The sequence below is a fragment of the Mycosarcoma maydis genome, chromosome 21 (genome assembly GCF_000328475.2).
Source record: "Mycosarcoma maydis chromosome 21, whole genome shotgun sequence".
In the NCBI taxonomy this organism is placed as follows: Eukaryota; Fungi; Basidiomycota; class Ustilaginomycetes; order Ustilaginales; genus Mycosarcoma; species Mycosarcoma maydis.
The window spans coordinates 268,899-289,932 of NC_026498.1; the positions used below are offsets into that span (position 1 = coordinate 268,899).

The 21,034-nt window shown below is 54.6% G+C and overlaps 7 protein-coding genes across 7 annotated transcripts; 4 read left to right on the forward strand and 3 right to left on the reverse strand.

The window, feature by feature from the left end:
* Nucleotides 1-943: 943 nt before the first annotated feature.
* On the reverse strand, nt 944-3,562 carry UMAG_06075 (uncharacterized protein; the record flags this gene model as incomplete). Its single annotated transcript, XM_011394133.1, has 1 exon — nt 944-3,562. One exon carries the CDS (start codon nt 3,560-3,562, stop codon nt 944-946), a length of 2,619 nt encoding a protein of 872 aa, XP_011392435.1.
* A 4,788-nt stretch (nt 3,563-8,350) lies between these two features.
* UMAG_06076 (uncharacterized protein) lies at nt 8,351-10,087 on the forward strand (the record flags this gene model as incomplete). Its single annotated transcript, XM_011394134.1, has 1 exon — nt 8,351-10,087. One exon carries the CDS (start codon nt 8,351-8,353, stop codon nt 10,085-10,087), a length of 1,737 nt encoding a protein of 578 aa, XP_011392436.1.
* Nucleotides 10,088-10,505: 418 nt separating this feature from the next.
* Nucleotides 10,506-11,534, forward strand: UMAG_06077 (uncharacterized protein; the record flags this gene model as incomplete). The annotated part of the gene is made up of 6 exons (XM_011394135.1): nt 10,506-10,562; nt 10,604-10,663; nt 10,853-11,066; nt 11,107-11,162; nt 11,284-11,424; nt 11,487-11,534. 6 exons carry the CDS (start codon nt 10,506-10,508, stop codon nt 11,532-11,534), a joined length of 576 nt encoding a protein of 191 aa, XP_011392437.1.
* A 1,029-nt stretch (nt 11,535-12,563) lies between these two features.
* UMAG_06078 (uncharacterized protein) lies at nt 12,564-14,030 on the forward strand (the record flags this gene model as incomplete). The annotated part of the gene is made up of 1 exon (XM_011394136.1): nt 12,564-14,030. One exon carries the CDS (start codon nt 12,564-12,566, stop codon nt 14,028-14,030), a length of 1,467 nt encoding a protein of 488 aa, XP_011392438.1.
* Nucleotides 14,031-14,247: 217 nt separating this feature from the next.
* Nucleotides 14,248-16,215, reverse strand: UMAG_06079 (uncharacterized protein; the record flags this gene model as incomplete). Its single annotated transcript, XM_011394137.1, has 1 exon — nt 14,248-16,215. One exon carries the CDS (start codon nt 16,213-16,215, stop codon nt 14,248-14,250), a length of 1,968 nt encoding a protein of 655 aa, XP_011392439.1.
* An 899-nt stretch (nt 16,216-17,114) lies between these two features.
* UMAG_06080 (uncharacterized protein) lies at nt 17,115-18,413 on the forward strand (the record flags this gene model as incomplete). Its single annotated transcript, XM_011394138.1, has 1 exon — nt 17,115-18,413. The coding sequence occupies one exon, from the start codon at nt 17,115-17,117 to the stop codon at nt 18,411-18,413; it is 1,299 nt and encodes a 432-aa protein (XP_011392440.1).
* Nucleotides 18,414-18,620: 207 nt separating this feature from the next.
* UMAG_11601 (uncharacterized protein) lies at nt 18,621-20,894 on the reverse strand (the record flags this gene model as incomplete). The annotated part of the gene is made up of 1 exon (XM_011394207.1): nt 18,621-20,894. The coding sequence occupies one exon, from the start codon at nt 20,892-20,894 to the stop codon at nt 18,621-18,623; it is 2,274 nt and encodes a 757-aa protein (XP_011392509.1).
* Nucleotides 20,895-21,034: the final 140 nt, after the last annotated feature.

Below are 21,034 nucleotides of genomic sequence, written 5' to 3' on the forward strand. Positions count from 1 at the left end.
TTGTCAAAGGGTCACTAGGGCTCCCGTCGCTGGTCACCCTTCACTCAACATCCGCTCCCTACTGCCAACGCCGCGTTGCATTCACCCTCCATCCCAGCTGCCTCTCCTCCTTGCCTGCACCCAACGCGGCGTGTCCTTCGGCGCGTTCCCTTCGCTTTGCCTCCACCTGCCTATCTTGCGGACTACCCTCGCTCGCACACATACTCTACTCACCATGGCTCCTACCCTCCACCGTTTTTCTTGCGTGCTGCTCCCGCTGTCTGCTTAACTAGTCGGTCATTATCAAAACCGACCGCATTGACAAGGGCAATGCCGGCAGCCAGATGTTGGATGCCGCAGTCCGACAGCTGCGCGCAGAGGACCAACGGCTAAAGCGATTCGAAACCCCCGAAAGCCACGACATCGGCCGCCGTCAGCAGGAAATCCAACGCGTCTCATCCATGCTACATTCGTGATGTGCGATAAGCCGCGCCACTTGTTCTTGGGTGCTGGAATTCATTCACACCCGACGTGATGGGAGCTTTTCCTGATGCGGCCCACGGTGGATTTCTGCATGCCATTCGTGATGGTATATACGTGCTAGAAGGTCTGCAGACAGTCAGGTATTCTTGTGGCAGAGCCTCCGTGTCATACCTGTCCGCTCATTGGCATAAGATGGCTGAAAAGGTACCGATTGGGTTGAGACAAGGATGAGCGAGTAGAGACTCACGACTTGGGGGCCGCGTCAGGGGCTGCGGGTTGCGAAAACGGAAGCCACGAGCCACGAGCCACGAGCCAACTTGCAGAATGTTAGGACGTTAGCCCTAACTCGGGCCACAGTCGTGCGCAAACGTCGTGCGTCACAGTTCCCTGTGTGACTTTGAGCTAAACCAGCATACCAAAAAGAGACTAGGCATGGCCCATATGTGCTCCGAGCAAAGACAAACCAAGGCTGCCACAACGCTCAGAAGCTCATGCCAACGACCTTTGCGTTCTTGATCGTGACCGAGCCGTTGAGCGTAAGATCGTTCAAGTGTGAGCTCTTGCCGACCCAGATCTTGTACTCTCCATCAACGATGTTGAACTGTTGCTGCGTCACGTCCCAAACGGAAAAGTCGCGCTTGGTGAGCTCGAATGTAGCAGTTTTCGGCGCGCCCTCGGGATCGAGGCGCTTGAGCCTGTCGAACCCACGCAGCTGTTTGATGGGTGCGTCTGCAGCTGGGGGGTATCCGACGTAAAGCTGGGCAACTTCATCTCCTCTGATTCCGCCAACGTTCTGAATGTCAGCAGTCACCTCGACAAGGTACTGGAAGAGGCTTCCAGATCCGCCGGGCTGCTTGTCGTTGTTGGTCTTGAATGCGCTCGGTGCGTATTTGTTGTCGGCAGAATGTCGGATGTTGAGGTTCGAGTAGGTGTAGTTGGTGTAAGAGATGCCGTGACCGAAGGGGATAAGTGGTTCGATCCCCATCTTGTCCCATGCTCGGTAGTCGATGTAAAGTTGCTCGGTGAAGTCGACCTGAGGATCGCTGGCCGGGCTCCCGACGATCTTGGCGTAGTGTTGAGCGTGTTTGTCAGCAAGAATCGAGTAAGGCATCTTACCAGATGGGTTGACATCGCCATAGAGGACGCGCGCAAGAGAATTTCCGGACTCCTGACCGGGCAGGTGTGGCAGCACGAGAGCGGTGATGTTGACATGGTCGAACCAGTCGCTCATGAGAATGGGTCCGACCGTGTGCACAACAACGATGGTGTTGTTGTTCTGCGAAGCGACGAGCCTTATCAGCTGATCACCGTCGGCATCCAGACGCAACGATTGTCGGTCGCTGTCTTCTCCCGAACGAGCTTGGACAAAGACGAGAGCAGCATCCGACAGCCCCGCCGCCTGCTTGACGAGCATTTGGTTGTACTCGTCGCCGACGTCGTTCAGGTTGTTGATCACCGAACCGTGATTTTGCTTGGCAACCTGAGAGATACCGCCAAGAGGATCGATGAGATATGGGAAAAATCCTGCGCCTGAGCCCCAGCCGATAGCTTGAGTACCGTTCGAAGTGGCGTTGGCAGGGCACAGAAGCGATCCCAGCCCGATCCAGTTCTGGCACGAGTTGATACCGTATGGGTTGGATCCTGCATCGCTTCCAAAAATACCGATACGAGCCTTCTTGTTGAGCGGTAAACCGAGTCCGAACGCCGTGCTGCCCTGAGGACCCGCCTGGTTGGATCGCTTGTTGTAGATCAGCGTGACCGCCGCTTCGCCGATCTCTCTGACGATCTTCCAGTGGTCAGCCTGGACATCACGGTGCTCGTTGACAACGCTGCCGTTATAAATTGTGTTCTGGTAGCCGTCCTTGTAGCTTACCGTGGGGTAGCCCTTGTGCTGACCACGAAGGTACCACTGAGCAAGCAGACGAGTGATACCGTCGTTTATACGCTCGATCTTTACTTGGCCCGCATCGAGCGCACGGACGAGATCCGAGCCACCTACGAGGTTTTTGTAGCCTCCCGTCATGCCTCCTGGCATGACCACGTCTGATCCGCCATTGTACGTGTTGGAAGTGTTGAAAGCGGCCGACCAGTCGGTGACGACGAATCCTTGGAAGTCGAGCTCATCCTTCAGAATGGTATTGAGCAACTTGCTGTTTTCACAGCCCTGTGTCGAGTTGATCCTGTTGTACACGCACATCACCGCGCCAGAGCCAGCACGAACGGCGTTCATAAACGGCCAGAGGTAGAGTTCGTGAAGCGTACGATCATCCAGGTTGGCACTATAGGTGAGTTCGGTGTTGTTATTCGGGTTGAGTGTGTAAGCGTCCGAAGCGGCGTACAGTTGCCGGTAGGTCTCTTGTTCGTAAGCGAGGAAGTGCTTTGCAGTTGAGATGACACCTGCCGACTGGGTTCCTGAGACAGTGTAGTAAGCAGCTTCCCCGTGGAGGTAAGGGTCAGGACCGAATCCTTCCCAGTTACGGCCTTGGAACGGACTGCGGCCAAGAGGGCCACCCGTCACTGGGCCGAGATGAACATTGACGCCCTTAGCGACAAACTCGGCGCCCAGCGCTGCAGCACGTCTGTAGATCAGATCACGGTCCCATGTTGCAGCTGTTGTGACACCAGCAGGGAAGACGGTTACAAAGTCGGAAGCACGCAAACCGGCCGGACCATCTTGGAAGCAGAGTTCTGGGATGCCAAAACGCTCGACACGACCGAGTGTACCTTCACAACGGCCGCCCGTGATTCCAGCGGTTAGATTGACCTTTTCCTCGAGCGTCAATTGCTCAACGACGCTACGAGCCTTTTCGACAGCCCACTCCCAACCGCCACTACCAGTGACAGGATGAAACGGACTGTTGACATCGGCGAGCTCAGGACCACCTCGATAGAAGGTGCCGGCGAGCGGAGCTTTGGCAAGAGCAGAGTTGTCCGAGGAGCTGATGTTCCATTGCGGAAAGGAATAATCGGTTTCGTTTGACGCATCCGCTTGGTGAGTGTTGAGAAAAAACGGCATGTGCTCAAGTGAGGCGGCTTGAGTGCCAAGCACATTGGCAGCGTAGATGCTGAGCACCAGCAGCGACTTGACGGTGGCCATCATGCTGACAGTGCTTCTGATCGACCTTGCGCAGTGTCCCAAAGCCGTGATGTTTAGAGCTGGGGTGTAAGGGGACAGATGGCGAAAAGAAGGCAGTAAGCTTGGCGTTTCAACGGTGCGGTGTATATGGCGGAGTTCTGAACGTACTTATAGAGACTCTGGGCTGGAATCGAGTCGATTGCTGTTGGCCTGCGGAACAGCTCAAGAGTTTTGCCGAGTGCAACGACAGACAATCTGACCGACTCTGATCTCAGCAAGTGCTCTCCTGCAGCGGCTCACCGGTGATGATGGCTAACCCCATTACGGCGGCAGGTCTCAAGAAGAATGGTGTGTGAGCTCGGAAATAAAGTGGAAGAGTATCGAGATTCCAGCCTGACTTGGCATCGTCCTGAGCTTGTTTGCATTGTAGAAGTGTGGGGCCGGTACGGCAATATAGTGCGAGGCTCGGCTGTGAGACGGAAGTCTTTTCTTTTCTGACAAGACCTCACAGACCGAAACGAGGGAGGCGGGGTTCAGGCAAACAGTCTGATTAGCGGTTCGATGTGGCAAGGCATGTGTTAGAGAAGATCCCCGAAGTGGACGTGAGCGCTAACCAAAAGAGAACAACCATTCGTGACTATTCAGTGGAGTAGGCGAACCAGGTCTGGGTGACAACCTCTTACTGGTAAGCGAGTCGAGTGTTGGCTTACCGGTAACCGTGTTGCATGATCACCGGTCCAAGAAGGGCCTCGACAAGATGCAAAACAAAGGTATGCAGACATGAAGGAAAGAGAATATTAACTTGGAAGTGAAGCGAGGTGCGTGGGGGAGCCACACGTTACAGATTGCCGGAGCGGCAGAAGTGGACGTGTCAGAGGAAAATGGCAATCACTCGTACGGGGGCTCACGTTCGTCGCTTAACAGCCAAATAAGGAGGAAGAAATGTTGCTTAACCCAGGGAGAGAGTCGCTGCCGAGCTCCCAGCCGTGGCCTAAGGGGCACGGGCGGTCAAGCGTCGCATGAAAGCGGGGAGGAATGCGCGCGATAACGTGAAAGACATAATAAAACGGGACGGGAGAGGTGGGTGAAGGTAAGAAGTACGCTGCTCTTGGCCCAGCGTACGAGAGGAGAGATGATGGAGCTGACGAAGAATGAGGCAGAGGGCAAACTGTATGTTTTAGCTTGGTTCCCCGTCAGCTCGTGCTCGTAAAAACAAGTCGCGCGCTTGACGCTAAGGTCACGTACTCAACGTGCTTAACTGTATAAATTGAGCTGTAAGCCACTCTGTTACCCGCACGTACCAATGAGGCTAGCGCTTGAAACGAGACGCTCTGCAATCGTGAATGCCGCGTTAATGCAGAGGGTAGCCTGGGATCGAATCACGAACAGCGAGCCAACGAGACTAGCAAGTCTCCTGATCTGGCTGAGTGAGCTACAGTTCCAGTCATGCGATCCTCGCAGCTGATGTGCTAATACGGTTATTTGATAGGCGCTGCTTCGAACAGCATCTGTCAGTTGAAGCCAGCACCAAAGTAGAAATCGGGAGCAAATCGTGGCTTTCGGCAATCTCTACGAGGTCAGCACGATGTGTCCGTTGGAACAGGTACACTCTGAGTAGGCCGCCTCTTGGAAGATGTTGCAATAAACTGGACTGACCCACACCGAGTGGCGTGAATCTTGTGCAGAGCAGCATCCCGAAATGACAAAACTTGCCTCGAGGGAGCTTGCCACAGATACTCTGAGTCGAAGCAAGAGCAAAGCAAGAGCAAAGCAAGAGCTTTGGTGAAGATCGTCAAGAAATTCTCGCAGGAGAGAGAAGCATGAAAATGCCGACCGGCGACGTTTGTGAGGTCAGCAGGGTTGAGCGTGGTCGTGGTGCACAGCGGCAAGAAGCGGGGGTTTACATGCTTCTGACCGGCGATGTGCCTATGTGCGGTTGTCAATAGGCAAGCATTCACGATTCCATTCAAATCAGCATTCGTGATTCGGTGATTTGGGATATTTGCGGGGACCCTTCGATTTTCCTGGTCGATGGGTCAGTTCGAGTCCGCTTCGAGTCTGCTCAGAGGGATGGAAAGCCCATCCCATCGAGCCTTGTTTTTGTTGTCTCGCTTTGAAAAGGTGGGTTGACAGCATAAATACATACTGGGTGAACAAGCCGAGTCGGCTTCATCTCGATGCGAATCAAGACTCGATGAGGTGAGCGCCGGACTGGAAGTGGGAGCTACACTCCACCATAGAGTCTGATCACGTCGTGGTTCGCTAAGTTACTGCAAAGGCATGTATGTACCTGCATCTCGCAAGCAAACTGGGAACTGTCAGCTGATGGGCTAAAAACAGAGGAATTACAAGAATTACAACCGACCCTCGTTGCCAGCGGGTCATATCAGAAGACACTCGACGATTTGAATCGATCCAAGACTAGGAGCTCTACCTGTCGTTGCGAGTCCCATGGGCAAGCTTGTCTCTTTGAATACGAAGAGAAACAGTCGAAAAGCTCAGACTTGAAGGCACTGCGTTCCGAACGGGACCAAAGACTGACACATTCGTGATTGTCTGCCTTCCGTCCGAGTCAAAGGAGCCTGGACAGACGTGACGTGAACAGGCAGAGGCACGGATATATGCTTTTGAGCTTTGACATGGGTCTGACAAAATTGATAGCATAAGACAGTGTCCCACGAGTCGCCGCCCAATCAGCTTTACCTGCCAATGAGCCTTCATCAAGAGTTTCCTTGATAGATCACTCTTGCCGATTTCCTCGTGACCACCGTAAAAGTACCTTCCGTTCCATGCTGCGCCTCCCTGAAAAGCCCAAAGTATTCCATTTGCCGTCGAGTAATTAGCCATGCTTAATCGGAGCTGATTTCTGCCGATTGCCGATGTGCTGAGCTTCTCAGGTGTGACGTGTGGATCTTGGTCAACTCTCGACTACACGCTGAGAATATCGCTAGCCGCTGGCCAGGTGAGATGTAAGCAGATGTAAGCAGATGTAAGCATGCGGGACGTCTGATCTTGCTAACTAGTACAAGACTCATCGAGTGTGTGCCTGCATACATGTGGATCAGGAGACTCGGAGCGAGTCAGGACCATCAACCTCACCGGTGGCTAATGAAGTAAGCGTGAGCACAATGGGCAGCGCGAGGCCGAAGATTATTTCGATCCTTGCGATGGCTTTGCATGCATTCGTGATTGTGGCGAAGCGCGCGCTCAACATTCAGAGAACTGAGCCTTTTACACTGTGTCGTGTCGAAGCCAGAACAAGAGGCAGACAGGTCATTGGTAATCGTGAATTCTGTGCGTCCGAACAACACGGCTCCAAACAAGACGGCGAGGTTGCGGGGTAGATGGGGCACCGCCAACAAGATATGCATGGACGCATGACAGCAACTCGGCAGTCTGACATGAACTTGCAAGATCTCGAGACCCACGCACCAGAATCACGAATCACGAATCACGAATCACGAATCACGAATTACGAATCACAATCGCAGTTGTGAGTCACGAGTGTCGTGAATGAACCAACCCCGGTTTCATTTTATTATATGATATTTCAATCACGAATATTTGTGATTCCTTCATTTTTTCAATATTGCGTTATTTTATATTTTTATTACAGTATATTATCATTATTTTTTGGCGAATTGGCTCGGCGAAAAGATTGCCGATCTGGGGTTCACCGGCGATGCGACGCTACAAGAGACTGGGCAAACCAAGCGAGTCGTGAGTTCAGGTGCCCACGCTGGCTTTCCAAACTCACTTGCCGCTACAGTCGTGAGTTGCGAGTGGAGAGTCAGCCCACAGACCATACATACACTGTGCAGCTGGACAGGCGATGCTGTCTCTATAGCTTCAACGTGATAGAAACGAAATGCTTTTGGAACTACATCACGTACAGTAGTATGTCATATTCACATTTACGATTGTTCATGAATATTCGTGATTGATTCGTGATTCGACTTGACTTGGTTCTTGCACAGCTGGCTGGATAACTAGCATTCACGATTGATTCGACTTGATTTGATTGTTATACAGATTAAGTTATTCGGGATTCAGGATTCAGGATTATACCTTCATCTGACGTCCATCCAACTCGGCAATGAGTCAGCCCCACGCCCGTGGCCCGTCTTGAGCGCTAATCGTGAGCGGCTGCAGCTGTTCGAGATTTGTCTGGGTGCTACGACGAGGCGTCTTTGCACTCACTCTCTTCCATCTCGACAGGTTTGCCGGTTGACCACGCACATTTTCCCCCGCTGACGTGCACGGTGCGCTTGCGCTCGTCTGGTCTCGTGCTGATGCAGCGCACTTGACCGGTCGGTCTTTCCCGTTGATGCTCATGCTGAGTACCGCCCAGCGGCCTTGGACACGTCAAACAACCATGAATGTGCTGGGCTGCTCGTGGCTACTACGAATGCAAGCCAGTTCATTTGCGGAGCAACAAGGTTGGCTGTACCACATCCACGATGAGCTCGGCGCACGTCGTCGTGTGCTGTTGCTATCACCTCGAGCTAGATCGCACACAGTCATGAGTGGCGTCTCTCTCTTTCTTTCCATCTCGGCTCACCCGCTCACGCATCTCATCTGGTGACGCCCCTCGTGTGATTCCCTCCGCTGGCAAAGCCTGAGCGTGAGTGAGGCCATCAGTGCAGCATAGCATAGCCAGTCGGGCAGGACATCCAACCAGCCCTCAACGGCTAAAGAGAAAAGTAGAAATAGCCGCCCAATTCTCTTACCATTTGCAATGATCACTCTCCCCCCAAACCTTCTTTATCCATATCCATCCCTCGACCTTTCTCTACCCCTTCAGAGAACAGCATGGTTGGCGTTGCTACCACTCGTGACCACAGTCATGTCGCTCAAGCGCTGGCTGACCATCGTCTGTCGATGGTCGGCGCTACGGGCGCCAAGGGTCTAGTTAAGAATGCCCGTACCCTTGCTATTGCTGTGTTTGCTTCGATGGGCGGTCTGATCTACGGCTATAACCAGGGCATGTTTGGTCAAATCTTGAGCATGCACTCGTTTAGCGAGGCAAGTGGTGTCAAGGGTATCACCAATCCCACGCTCGCTGGTTTCATCACTGCCATTCTCGAACTCGGTGCTTGGGTCGGTGTGTTGATGAATGGCTACGTTTCCGACGCTTTCGGGCGAAGAAAATGCGTTGTATTCGGCGTTGTCTGGTTTATCCTCGGTGCCATCATCCAAGCTTGCACTCGCGACGGCTCCTACAATTATATCATCGCTGGACGAACCATTACCGGTGTCGGTATCGGCTCTCTATCGATGATTGTACCTCTTTACAACGCCGAGTTGGCGCCCCCAGAGATCCGTGGCTCGCTCGTTGCCCTTCAGCAGCAGGCCATTGTTGCCGGTGTCATGATCAGCTACTGGTTCACCTACGGCACCAACTACATTGGCGGCACTGGCGCCGCCCAGAGTCGTGCAGCCTGGTTGATTCCCATCACTGTGCAGATCCTCCCCGCACTCATGCTCGCTATCGGCATCTTTTTCCTGCCCGAGTCGCCTCGTTGGCTGATCAATGTCGGACGCGAACAAGAATCGCTCAAGGTGATCGCCGACCTTCGCAGACTTCCCGAGAACGACCTCCTCGTTCAGCTCGAGTTCCTCGAGGTCAAGGCCCAGAAGCTCTTTGAGGATCGTGTCTCGGCTCACGATCACCCAGATCTCCAGGACGGCTCCCGCTCGAGCAACTTCAAGCTCGGTGTCGCCCAGTACAAGTCGCTCGTCACCAACCCGGCCAACCTTCGACGCACGATAGTAGCTGTCGTTACTATGTTGTTTCAGCAGTGGTGCGGTATAAACTTTGTGCTCTACTATTCGCCATTTATCTTCAAACAGATCGGTCTCGAGGGCAACACCATCTCGCTTCTCGCCTCGGGGGTCGTTGGTATCGTTCTCTTCCTCGCAACCATACCTGCTGTGCTCTACATCGACACCTGGGGACGCAAGCCTACGCTCTATGTCGGATGCGCCATCATGGGCGCCTGTCACTTGGCTGTGGCCATTATCATTGCTACCTGCAGTGACAACTGGCCTGCTCACCGTGCTGCTGGTTGGGTTGCCTGCGTCTTCGTCTGGATCTTTGCCGCTGGCTTCGGTTTCTCTTTCGGCCCGATCGGCTGGATCATCGTTGCCGAGGTATTCCCTCTTGGCTTGAGGGCTAAAGGTGTGTCCATTGGTGCCGCTTCCAACTGGCTCAACAATTTTGCGGTGGCCATGTCGACCCCGGATTTCATTTCTGCCGCTCCGTACGGCGTCTTTATCTTCCTTGGGGTTATGTGCTTCCTTGCGATTGCCTATGTCAAGTTTTTTGTTCCCGAGACCAAGATGAAGTCGCTCGATGAGCTCGATGCCGTCTTTGGCGACAATTCGGGTCGATCGAAATGGGAAGCTGGCATGATGCTCCAAGCCCAGCGCGATGTTGGCCTCCTCCGTCTAGCTGGTATCGACGAGGGAAAGATCAGCGCTGTTACGGCTGATGACGCCTCTGACAAGGACGAGAAAAGCTCCGACATCATCACATCGACCGTATGAATCGATCCTTACACTCTGTCCTCGGCCTCCTGATGAATTTGATGCCAAGTTTTCGGCGCCAAGCATGGCTGGTCGACTTGAAGGTTGTTTCGCCCAGATCATTTTGTAGCTTTATTCCCATCGCTTCCTTCCCTTTCCCAATTTTTTCGTGCAATACCAGGGCTGTACACTCTGCGCTCTGTAGTTGATTGTTGAGTATATGCTCTAGAGCTGCTTGTGAGCTTAGCTTCGACGCAATTTATCCTGTCGATATAGCCCCAGGTATCGCCGATGCTGTTGGTCAGTTGAGAGGACAGGTAGACTACCCGATCCCGAAATAGCCACATGTTCTCACGATTACGCTTGCCTCGAAATTCCAACTGACATGATGTCCTAAGCCTGAAAGGCGCATGCAGGATGAAGGTCAGTTTGGTATATGATGACGGAAGCGATAGTGAAAGACTCGGGGAACAGGGATAGCGTGAAGGCATACATTGTACGTGCGACGTTTCGATGTGAAGATTGGGTTGGTGGAAGCTCGTAGCTGGTGGTGGTAGTCGTTTGGCTACTACGGGAAAAGTGCAAGGCACGTTCAAGGTACGTGATTCGTGATTGTTGGCCTTGTTCTCGCTCATTTGCTCTGTCTCCTTTGCATCCTCCCTTGGGCCTCGCGGTCAACGTGTTTCTGCATCTACTCATCTTTCGCATCCGCTCGTTCTTGATTCGGTTGACCGGCCGACTAGACGTAGTCTCGCCGTGGCTCAGCTGCGCATGCCTCGCTCGTAGTCCAGCTGGACGCCCTTCGGAAGTGCACTTATCGCCTTCAGCGCCTCCCTGCTGATGCTGCGCATCGGCCCGTGGTGTCAGCTGATGGAGCATGTGCAGATACCTGCTGAGCCGGTCGAGACACCGACGTTCCCGCCTTGGGAACGACAATCGGTGCCTGTCCAGCTCCAAAAGTCGACCAGGGCCCGAAAGACGGCGGTTGCTCCCGAGACGCGTACGTCAGCTGCGACTGCTGTCGTGTTTACCGATGACAGCCAAGATGTTCAGGATCAAGATTCAGCGCCAGAGCCCCCTATCACAGAGTGAGAGGGTATGTTGGTTGGTGCTACCGTGCCACCGGCTCGACATTTTCGACGCTGAGCTGTGGGCCATCCACCTTGCACCGCTGTCCTGCCTGCAGTTGCTGAGCAGTTGGTAATACAAACCCGAAGTCATCGAACTCGCCAGCACCCCGCCCGATAAGCGAATTCGAATCAGAGACGCAGCGGCACATGACACGCAGAATTTCTGTCAGGCGATGTGAGTTTCAAGAGGCCATGCTGGCCGCCGATGGTCCACGCCAGCGAGCCCTCGTGAGTGCACAGCTGACGCTACAGCACGCAATCGATCGGGACGTAACGCCTTGGACGAACAGCTCAGTCATCACAAGGAAGAGCAACTCCAGAGTCTGTTGGTGCTGTAGAGCTGTTGGAGTCAGCCTGATGAGCGACGTTCTGGAGAAAAAAATTGAAGCACGAGGTCACACGTCAAAATCAAGCGTGTGGATCGCCTGCTTGCATTGTATCGCTACACTCACAACTGCACTCGTGACTGCATCGCAATGCATATTGCATTCGTCTGAATCGTGAATTGTAGGCGATCGTGATCAAGCCCCTATCATGCCGTCGCCCGTGAATTTCGACGTTAGCGAGAGAGCGTCGGCAAGAGGCCGTAGTCGATAAAGCCATTCCACATGCTTTTGCATCAGCTAGAGCGTGACTAACGAAAAGGGGCCGAATCGTGAATGCGTGATGCTGTCAGGGTTCAACCACGAACCCTTGTGACGTTGTGTGCGGAACTGCGATGCAGCAGAGAGAGACCAACACTTTCGACTTTTTTTTTTTCTAAATTGGGGCTATTAACTTACTAACTGATTACACTTAGTTAATAAAAGCACAATGTGATAGCACAGCTTTGCACGTTGGTGCCGTGTGGATGTTCTCTCAAAAGAGGCCGTGCTTGAAACGCCAAACTCTATTTTTCCACACGCGCTCTTGTTGGTCGCCGGCAGTTCCGAATCATGAGTGTAAGTTGTCTCGTCTCCTTTCGCCATCATTCACCTTGACAGATTCACGATCTGCATCACCCTTACTTGTTCTTGGTTCCTGGAAGAAGCACTGGACATTCGTCACTTTCTGCGGGCAGAAAGCACCAGAGCACTGCTCAAATCCTCTATCTGACCAAATAAGCCAGTTCGCTGCAGCCGTCGTATTTGGCTTTGTCGGCTTAGATCCGCCAACATAGTTGGGCTGGCTTGACTCAGCGCCTCCATCTCATCTTTTCCCTTGTATCAACCTCACGCGTATCAGTGCTGCGCACGATACCTTTCCGATACCTTTCACGTCTCATCACCTTCGCTTGCGATCCGCAGCCCTCCCTGCGCCGTCGCGTATACCCATCCATTTATCACGTCCCGCGTACCAGCTTGATATACGCATCTCTCCTTGCAACCATGCCCTCACCCTACAGTCCTCGACTTCCGGGAGGAGGCGGTAGTGCCTACGAGCGCGTTACAACTGTTAATCATGACGATCTCAATCCCGCTTATCCGCAACAACCGCGGTATCATGAAACGCAGCAGTACGCACAGCACTATCAGCACCAAGCCTATCCTCAAGAGTCTGGATACGACGCTCCTACCCCGGCGCTGGCTGCCGACAACTACTCTCCAGAGTACAGCATGGAAGATATGCGAAAGACAATCACTCCTGCATCCCATCGCTTCTCCATCACTTCTCAACCTCATGACTATGCCGACCCCGACGCAGGCTGGACCGAGAAGCGGCAGTCGGGCACGCAATTTGATCAATTCACTCCTGCACCTCCAGTGCGCAGCCGCAAGAAGATGATGTGGACCATCGGCGGTGCCGTCGTAGCTCTTGTTCTCATCATCGGTACCGTTGTAGGTATCGTCGTCGCTAGGCACAGAAACGACAGCAACAAGGCATCCACTTCGAGCGCAAGCGGTAACACCAAATCTCTCTCTGGCGATCCTTCCAAGTTTAAGAAAAATTCGGCGCTTCACAACAGCTTCTGGGGAATGTGCTACACCCCCTTCGAGTCGCAGTTTCAGTACGGTTGCGGCGTAGACCTCGCTTCGGTCGTCGAGGATGTCCAAACGCTTTCGCAGCTCACCACCCGCGTCCGTCTCTACGGATCTGACTGCAACGTTACTGCACTCATGCTGGATGCCATCCAGCGCACCAAGGTCAATCTCACCATCTACCCTGCCATCTACCTCGACTCCTCTGACCCCGGCGACGTTGCTTGGAACCGTCAGGTGGCCAACATTACCTTTGCACTTGACAGCTTTGGCACGGATCACATCGGCGGCATCTCGGTCGGGAACGAATACCTCCTGAACGGCGGCTCGGCCACCAATCTGTTGTCATACGTCCAACAGTTTCGCACTCTAGCCACCAGCAAGGGTTGGACCTTCCCTGTCGGTACTGCTGACGCTGGTAGCATGTTCACCGCTACGGTCGCTGCCGGTGTCGACTACTTCATGGCCAACGTACACGCCTGGTTTGCTGGCACTTTGGTCTCGGACGGTCCAGCATGGACGTGGCAGTTCTTTGAAGACAACGATGCCAACATCGCCGCTGCTGCGCCCAACACACCTGCCGCCTACATTGCAGAGACTGGCTGGCCGTCGGGGGCCAACAGCACCGCGGCAGCCACGTACGTGAACGAGCAAGGTCAAGTCACTGGCGCGCACGCCGGCGTCTCGGAGCTCCAGACCTTCTTGGATGGTTATGTGTGTGAGGCCAACAAGAACGGCACAGGCTACTTTTGGTTCGAGTTGTACGACGAAGAATGGAAAGATGCCCTTTACGGCGGTGTCGAGGCTCACTGGGGACTCTTTGATAAGACCAAGAAGCTCAAGCAGATTACTATTCCGAACTGTAGCCACAATTAGGTTGCAGCGAGGTTTGTGTGTTCAATCACGAATGTAGCTAGACGGACAATGAAATGTGACGTTTTTGAATGGACGCACGTGTCGAGACTTGATGATGCTGAAATGCAATGACAGTGCAGAAGATTCGTGATTGGTGATGGTTTGCAGATGTCAAGATGAGATTGATGTGAAAAGTGGAAAGCTACGACTTTGGTGTTTAAGTTACTTGCGTCTAGCGTTATTGGTCACCAGGATTCTTGTACCTTTTGAGTGCGCGCTGTCTAGCTTGTGCGTGTTCTACGATGGGCTTGGGATAGCCCAATTTTTCAAACTCTGCTTTGCTCAATCTATGGAAGGGATCGTGAATGGCGTTACCCTTGACGTTTTTCAACTCTGGTACAAAGTGTCGGATGTAGTCGCCGTGTGGGTCGCATTTTTCGCTCTGGCTGAGCGGGTTGAAGATTCTGAAGTAAGGTTGTGGGTCGGTGCCGGTGCTGGCGCTCCACTGCCAGCCTCCGTTGTTACTGGCAAAGTCTTGATCGATAAAGTTGAGCGAGAAATGGCGTTCGCCGTGGCGCCAATCGTGGAGGAGATGTTTGGTGAGAAACATGGCCGAGATCATGCGTCCACGGTTGTGGATGTAGCCTTGCTGGATGCACTGACGTTGGGCGGCGTCGACGATCGGATAGCCAGTTCGACCTTGTTTCCAAGCGTCTAAGGTGGAACTGTCGGTTTCCCAAACCACGTCTTCGTACTTGGTGATGAATGCGTGGCCCATGCACACTTTGGGCCAGGCGGCGAGAACATGGGCGTAAAAGTCGCGGAATGAGATCTCGGTATTCCACATGGCGACTCCGCTATCTCTGCCGACGTGCAACTTGCCTTTTGTCAGCTGCTTGGTTCGACGCAGGCATTCTCGCGCCGACACCACGCCCGCCGCCAGGTACGGGCTGATTCGTGAAGTGCCGTTCTCGCTCAGCAAGTTGCGCCCCTCGGCATACCGTGCCAAGCGCGAGTCTTTGGCATTCGCACCTACCTCTGCAGTAGATGGCTCGTTGGCTGCTCGATCCAAAGCCGTTTCGCCTCCCTTGCCCTTGATGAAATTGTCGAGCACTTGGTGCGCTGCTTGGTCCGTAGCCGGCCAAAGCTTTGCCATGTATTCGCGATCCTTGCATTCAAACCCGCTCAGCTCCTCGGGAATCCCATATCCGGTACCCAGCTTGCTCAGCTCGAACAGTGCACCGAGCTTGGGATGGCTTCGGATCGATTTTGGGTTCGCCTCGGGATCCTCAGACGCCTCGATGAGCGACATGTCCTTGGAAATCGATTCCGTCCAACGTCGATTCCACGGCGAGAAGACGGAATAAGGTCGACCGTCGTTGGTCTTGATCCTTCCAGGTGGCACAACGTAGCAGTCGTGCAACAGGCTGAAGCTGACCCCTTTTTTGTCTTTGGCCTCAAGCATCGCCAGATCACGCCAGAGCTCGTCTACCTCGTATTCGATATTCGCCGTCAGTTGCGAGGCGTCGCATTGTTCGCACAGAGAAAAGACCTTTTCGCCGACCTGCGCTCGGTCTTCGCCCGAGTACGTGTATACGACAAATGGAATATCGAGCTTGTCAAACTGCGACTTGAGACTGGCGAGCGTTCGAAGGACGAAATCGATACGGCGTGCACCGCGGTCGTGCGCGCTGTAGTCAGCTGGAGTGATGACAAACAGCGCGATTAGATGTCCACCTTTGCCATTCTTACGTCTAGCTGCTGCTAGACTCGAGGCGTGCGCCAAAGCTCTGTTATCGTGGATCCGGAGATCGTGCATGCGCATCCAATAGACTACGTTTTTACCGTCGTTTGCATCGTTTGCTTTGTTGGGCGCGTGCGCGTTGAGTGCCTCTTCAAGCTGGTTCAACGGCGTTTTCGAATCGGTGCGACCGCGAGCGTTAGGATTGAAATCAGACCGATGCCATCCCTGTCCCGACTTGGCATATGCCGACGAGCCGTACTGTTTGTCCACTTTGGCTCCACCAGCGACAACCGCCGAGCGCAACGAGTGCGTCGATCTCTTCTGTCGTTTCGCCAAACGCGGCTTCGACGTCTCGCACTCGTCTTCGTCCGCGTGCTCCGCCAGTTTCGGATCGAGCACCTTGTCGTCCTCGTCGTGCATGCGCGAGGTGCGTGCGTCGGCTCCTTTGCGTTTTGGCGTCATTGTGAGGACTGTACGGCTGGTAGTGAATGCAAAGTAAGTTTCAAGCGGTGGAACCCTCTGTAAGCGTTGACACGGGCGTGTGATGAAACGTGAAGTAAAGAAAGAGTGGATTGAGGGCTTGAGAAGAGTCGTCCTCATTGACGTAGGCCAGGGAGCCAGTTGGATGAGCAGCGAGTGCTGGAACGATGGCTGCGAATGTCAACGTTGTTATTCCAGCGCGAAGCCTTCAGACCACAGAGCAAGGCCTTCAGCAAACCAAAAAAAAACTGGTCATGACGACAGCTAGGGATTGCGCCGGCAGCGAGGAGCGCAAACTTGAAACGACGGACCGTCGATCGGCTTTGCTAATCATCAACGTCGACCCGCATTCGTGTGCAGCTGTCAAACTCGGCCATTCGCCCCAAAATAGACATTAATAAATAGTTATCACTAAATAGACAACGCAGTCACGATTTGTGTGCAGATCGTACCCAACCCTGATCTGATCGTCCGATTGGGTTGCAGCTGGGCGTGACTCGCCCCGATCCAAAACCGACATACCGCGCGAGTGGCACTTGACAACCTCGTGCCTTTTTCGGGTTTGGTTTCAATCACGAGAAATTTCATTTCCCCACTCATCACGAATCGAGAATCACAGCGATGTGAATCCTTCAGAAACGTGATTCACAAGAAGAAAGCTCAAATTTGGTCAAATCACGAATTCACGATTGATGGATTTTGTCGGTGGTGCCAACAGAGACAGAGAGAAAAGGAAAGAGAGAAAGCGAGCACAGCTAAGGGCAGCAGGAGTAAAATGTGTTGCTTGTAACAAGACTCGTGCTTGACTCGTGACTGTTTACCTCTACTTGGTCACCCCCTCGGTCGGCCTCCTGATCTACTCAACTCTTGTCTGCGCAACCATGGCATCTACCGCAGGAGGCATCAAGGTGTTTTCGGGCACCTCGCACCCGGAACTCGCCGAGCTCATCGCCAAACGTCTCGGTCAGCCGTTGGGCAAGGCTACGGTCACACGCAACGAATCGGGCGAATCGATCGTGCGCATCGCCGAGTCGGTTCGAGAGCACGATGTCTACATCATCAACACGTCGTGCGTGTCTCCCACGCCTACTGGCGCAGCCGCTTCTCCCAACACGTCACTCATGGAACTGCTCATCATGATCCATGCTTGCAAGACGGCTTCGGCCAAACGCATCACCGCGGTGATCCCGCACTTTTTCTACGCTCGTCAGGACAAGAAGGACAAGTCGCGTGCTCCTATCACGGCCAAGTTGATTGCCAACATGCTCGAGAATGCGGGGTGTGACCATGTGATCACCATGGATCTGCATGCTAGCCAGATCCAGGGCTTCTTTGATGTGCCCGTCGACAATCTGTACGCGGAACCCGCAGCACTGCAGTACATTCGAGAGATGGTCGACGTCAACAAGGCGGTGATTGTCTCGCCGGACGCGGGTGGTGCAAAACGCGCCACTTCGCTCGCGGATCGGCTCGAGCTCGACTTTGCTCTGTTCCACAAGGAACGCAAGCGCGCCAACGAAGTGTCGCGCATGGTGCTCGTCGGCAACGTCGAGGGAAAGGTGGCCATCCTGGTCGACGATATGGCGGATACCTGTGGAACGCTCGAGCTGGCCGCGTCGCAGTTGATCGAATACGGCGCAGAACGAGTGTTGGCTATTGTCACGCACGGGATCCTATCTGGACCGGCGCTGGATCGCATCTCGAACTCGCGGCTGGAAAAGCTGATTGTCACCAACACGTTGCCGCAGTCGCACAACCGATCGCGCTGCACCAAGATCGAGGAGATCGACATCTCGCACGTGCTCGCAGAGACGATCCGACGGAGTCACTACGGCGAGTCGGTCTCGGTGCTGTTCAACCAGATCCCGTACGACACCGCACAGCCGTACCGGCACGAGCACGACGACGAGATCACCGCTGCTGCTGCTGTTGCTCGCACAGATGCCACAGTGGCAGCCAGCACACGCACCAGTCGCCCACAAAGCCGCGCCATCAGCCCCTCGCACTCGAAACTCTTCCCCCCCAGCCCGTACACACTACCAGACCCGCCCGTCGCAGCAAACTACTTTGCACACCACCCCACCACGCCCTCTCCTACATCTACCGCACATCCCGCGCTCGACACGCCAAAGGCTTCCGATCCCAAATACGCCCCCTCTCCCCTCAGCAGAAACGTATGATCCTCGCCCCCTGCAATCTACTTCTCACCCGCGCCATCTGCTTGCCTGTTTTCCCGCTTGCCTGCTTGCCTGCTTGCCTGCTTGACTACACAGACCTCATACATACGCACCAGTTACGCTCAATGTGTGCATTGACGAGCACGTAGCACGCGTTGGCGGCGTGAACAGAGACATGAGGACAGCGATCGATAGCGAAGGAACTCAGATTTACGCGTAGCCATAGCCGGGGGGAGGGGGTGCTGCGTATTCAGCATAGTGCGAGTTGGGGGTGGGGGTGTGCGAGTGCGGGTGCGGGTGCGGGTGCGGGTGTGAATCTCCAGCGTACGGTGGCGCCGGATGCTCACTTCCGCTTACATAGAGCTCATTGCTGTACCTTCTGCCCTGCATGTTAGTGGGCGTGCCTGCGGCAGCGGCAGCGCCGAGCGCGTTGTGTGAGTTCGAGTGCCGCTTTTGAATGTGTAGCGGTGGCACGCTATGCTCTGAGCCGTCCGGCGTGGTCGATGACAGGTACGCTCCGGGCGGTAAGGGTGTGGTCATGTTCGAGTGCAAGTTCGGCGGTTGAGGAAGCGGGTTGGCAGACGTCGCCGACGATGACCATGGCTGTTGCGCTTGCACGTCGTCGGGCATCGAGTTAGCCGTGCTCGTGCTCGATGCTGCAGGTGTCGACAGGTTGACCTGGCTCGATGCGTTGCGCGAGAAACCGCGACGGAAAGCAGCCGCCGTCACTTTCTTGCCCTCGCCTGCTCCTGCTCCCGCTCCCGCTCCCGCGCCCGCTGGCTGCGCCGAAACTCCAGCTCCAAGCCCTCCATACGACGACACGCGGTTCGCACCCTGAGGTGGCGACGTGGGCCGTCGCACTGCCTCCTGCATCGCACGCGTGCTCCCGATCGACTGGAAATATGCCGAATCATCGGTCGCATTGTTGCCGGCGTACGAGGTCGGCGATGCCACCGTGGCCTGCGCTGCGCTTGTCGAGCCATTCAGCGGAGTCGCGGTGCGCAGAGGCGGCAGCATGGGTGCACCCAGCGTGCTGCCGGCACCGTTGGACGTGTCGCCGTGATTTTGCGCTGCACTGGTGGCGGTATAGCCATCGTAAGCAGCGTCAGTCAGATGACCACCTTCCGTGGAAGCGACGCGATCAGCCAGTGGTGCTTCGGTGGTGCCATGGCCCCCCTGGGCACTCTGGTAGCTGGTGCTGTTCCTGTTGGAGCCGTACTGGTTCTGACCAGCAGCCGAAGCAAGACCACCAGTGGAGCCCGAGTGAGATTGACTGTTCTGCATGAGGAACCCTGCATCGAACTGGTTGGGATCACCATGACCGGGAACAGCGTTCAGATCAGCACCCGCAGTAGCCGCCATAGCCGCAGCGGCCGCAGCCGAAGCTGTTGAGGCGTCACCACGGTCGAAGCTCGACTGCGCCCATTCGGTGGTGGACGCGTCGGGGATGGGATGTTCGGCACTACCGTCGGCATCGGCGCTATCGTGCGCCCACTGCGATCGAGAAGCGTGTTGGGCGTAGATGGGAGTGTGTGCAGTGTCCTGGTCGTGGCTGGACATGCGGTTTGCAGAAGGATTGTAGCCGGTGTCCGGATCCACATCACCAACAGGGCCATGTGCGGCGGAATCAAGATAGACGTCGCCATCTGGATTCGCGTACGAGTGGCTCAGATCTCGCGAGACGTCTGCGGTAGTGTCTGCCAGCGTCATGTCACCAAAGCGAGGGATGCCTGAGGATGGACCAATGGGATTGAAACCGACGTCTGCGATGGCACGAGTTGCTTGCTGGAGCAGCGATTCGGTCTTGGCAAAGCTGTGGTATTCTGCGCGAGGCATGCCGGGTCGAGTGGGCTGCAAAGGCACTTCTTCGAGCATGAGCTTGGAGATTTCAGCAAGGATGGTGATTTTTTCGGCCATCTCGAGCAGTGCGCCAGACTTGATTCCGAGCGCCTCTTTGACTGTGCGTCTCTTGAAGTCGCCGATGGCAGCGTTCTCGTTGATGACTTCAACGTGTAGGGCTTCCATCTCGCCGCGCATCTCCTTGAGCTGAGCAGTGACTTTCATCAATTCTTTATTCTCTGGACCCATTTTTGCCAATTTGCGTTCGACCTTCTCAATGTCGGAGCCGAGCGAGCGTTTGCGACTCTTGAGATCGGCGAGCGCCTCTTCTCGAGTACGGATCGACTTGAAATGTAGACGAACGGTGCCAAGATGCGCATTCAGACGGTTTTGCGAAGCAGCGTAGTGGTCGTAAAGCAGAGAGACCTTTCCTACGACGTCGTTAAGATCGGCACCTTCTTCTGCCGACCACGCCTTGATGGCTTCTGCATTCTTTTTGAAATCGGCTGCGGTTTTTGTGTTGGACTGGATGAAGCTCTTTTCCGAGGTAATCACATCTTGAAGCTGTCTGAGGTCCTGGTTTCCAAGCGCTGGAAGTTTGGAGGTGTGCGCAACATGCTGTTGTGCCTTTTTGAGGAACGACATGATAGCAAGAATCGAGTGGCAGCAACTGCTTGATAACCGAAGAGCGTGGTCTGTGCTGCGAGGATGAGGGTAGGCGATGTTGTCGTTAGACTCCGGATGACCGTAGAAGGCGGGTATATGCAATTGCTTTTCCGGGTCGG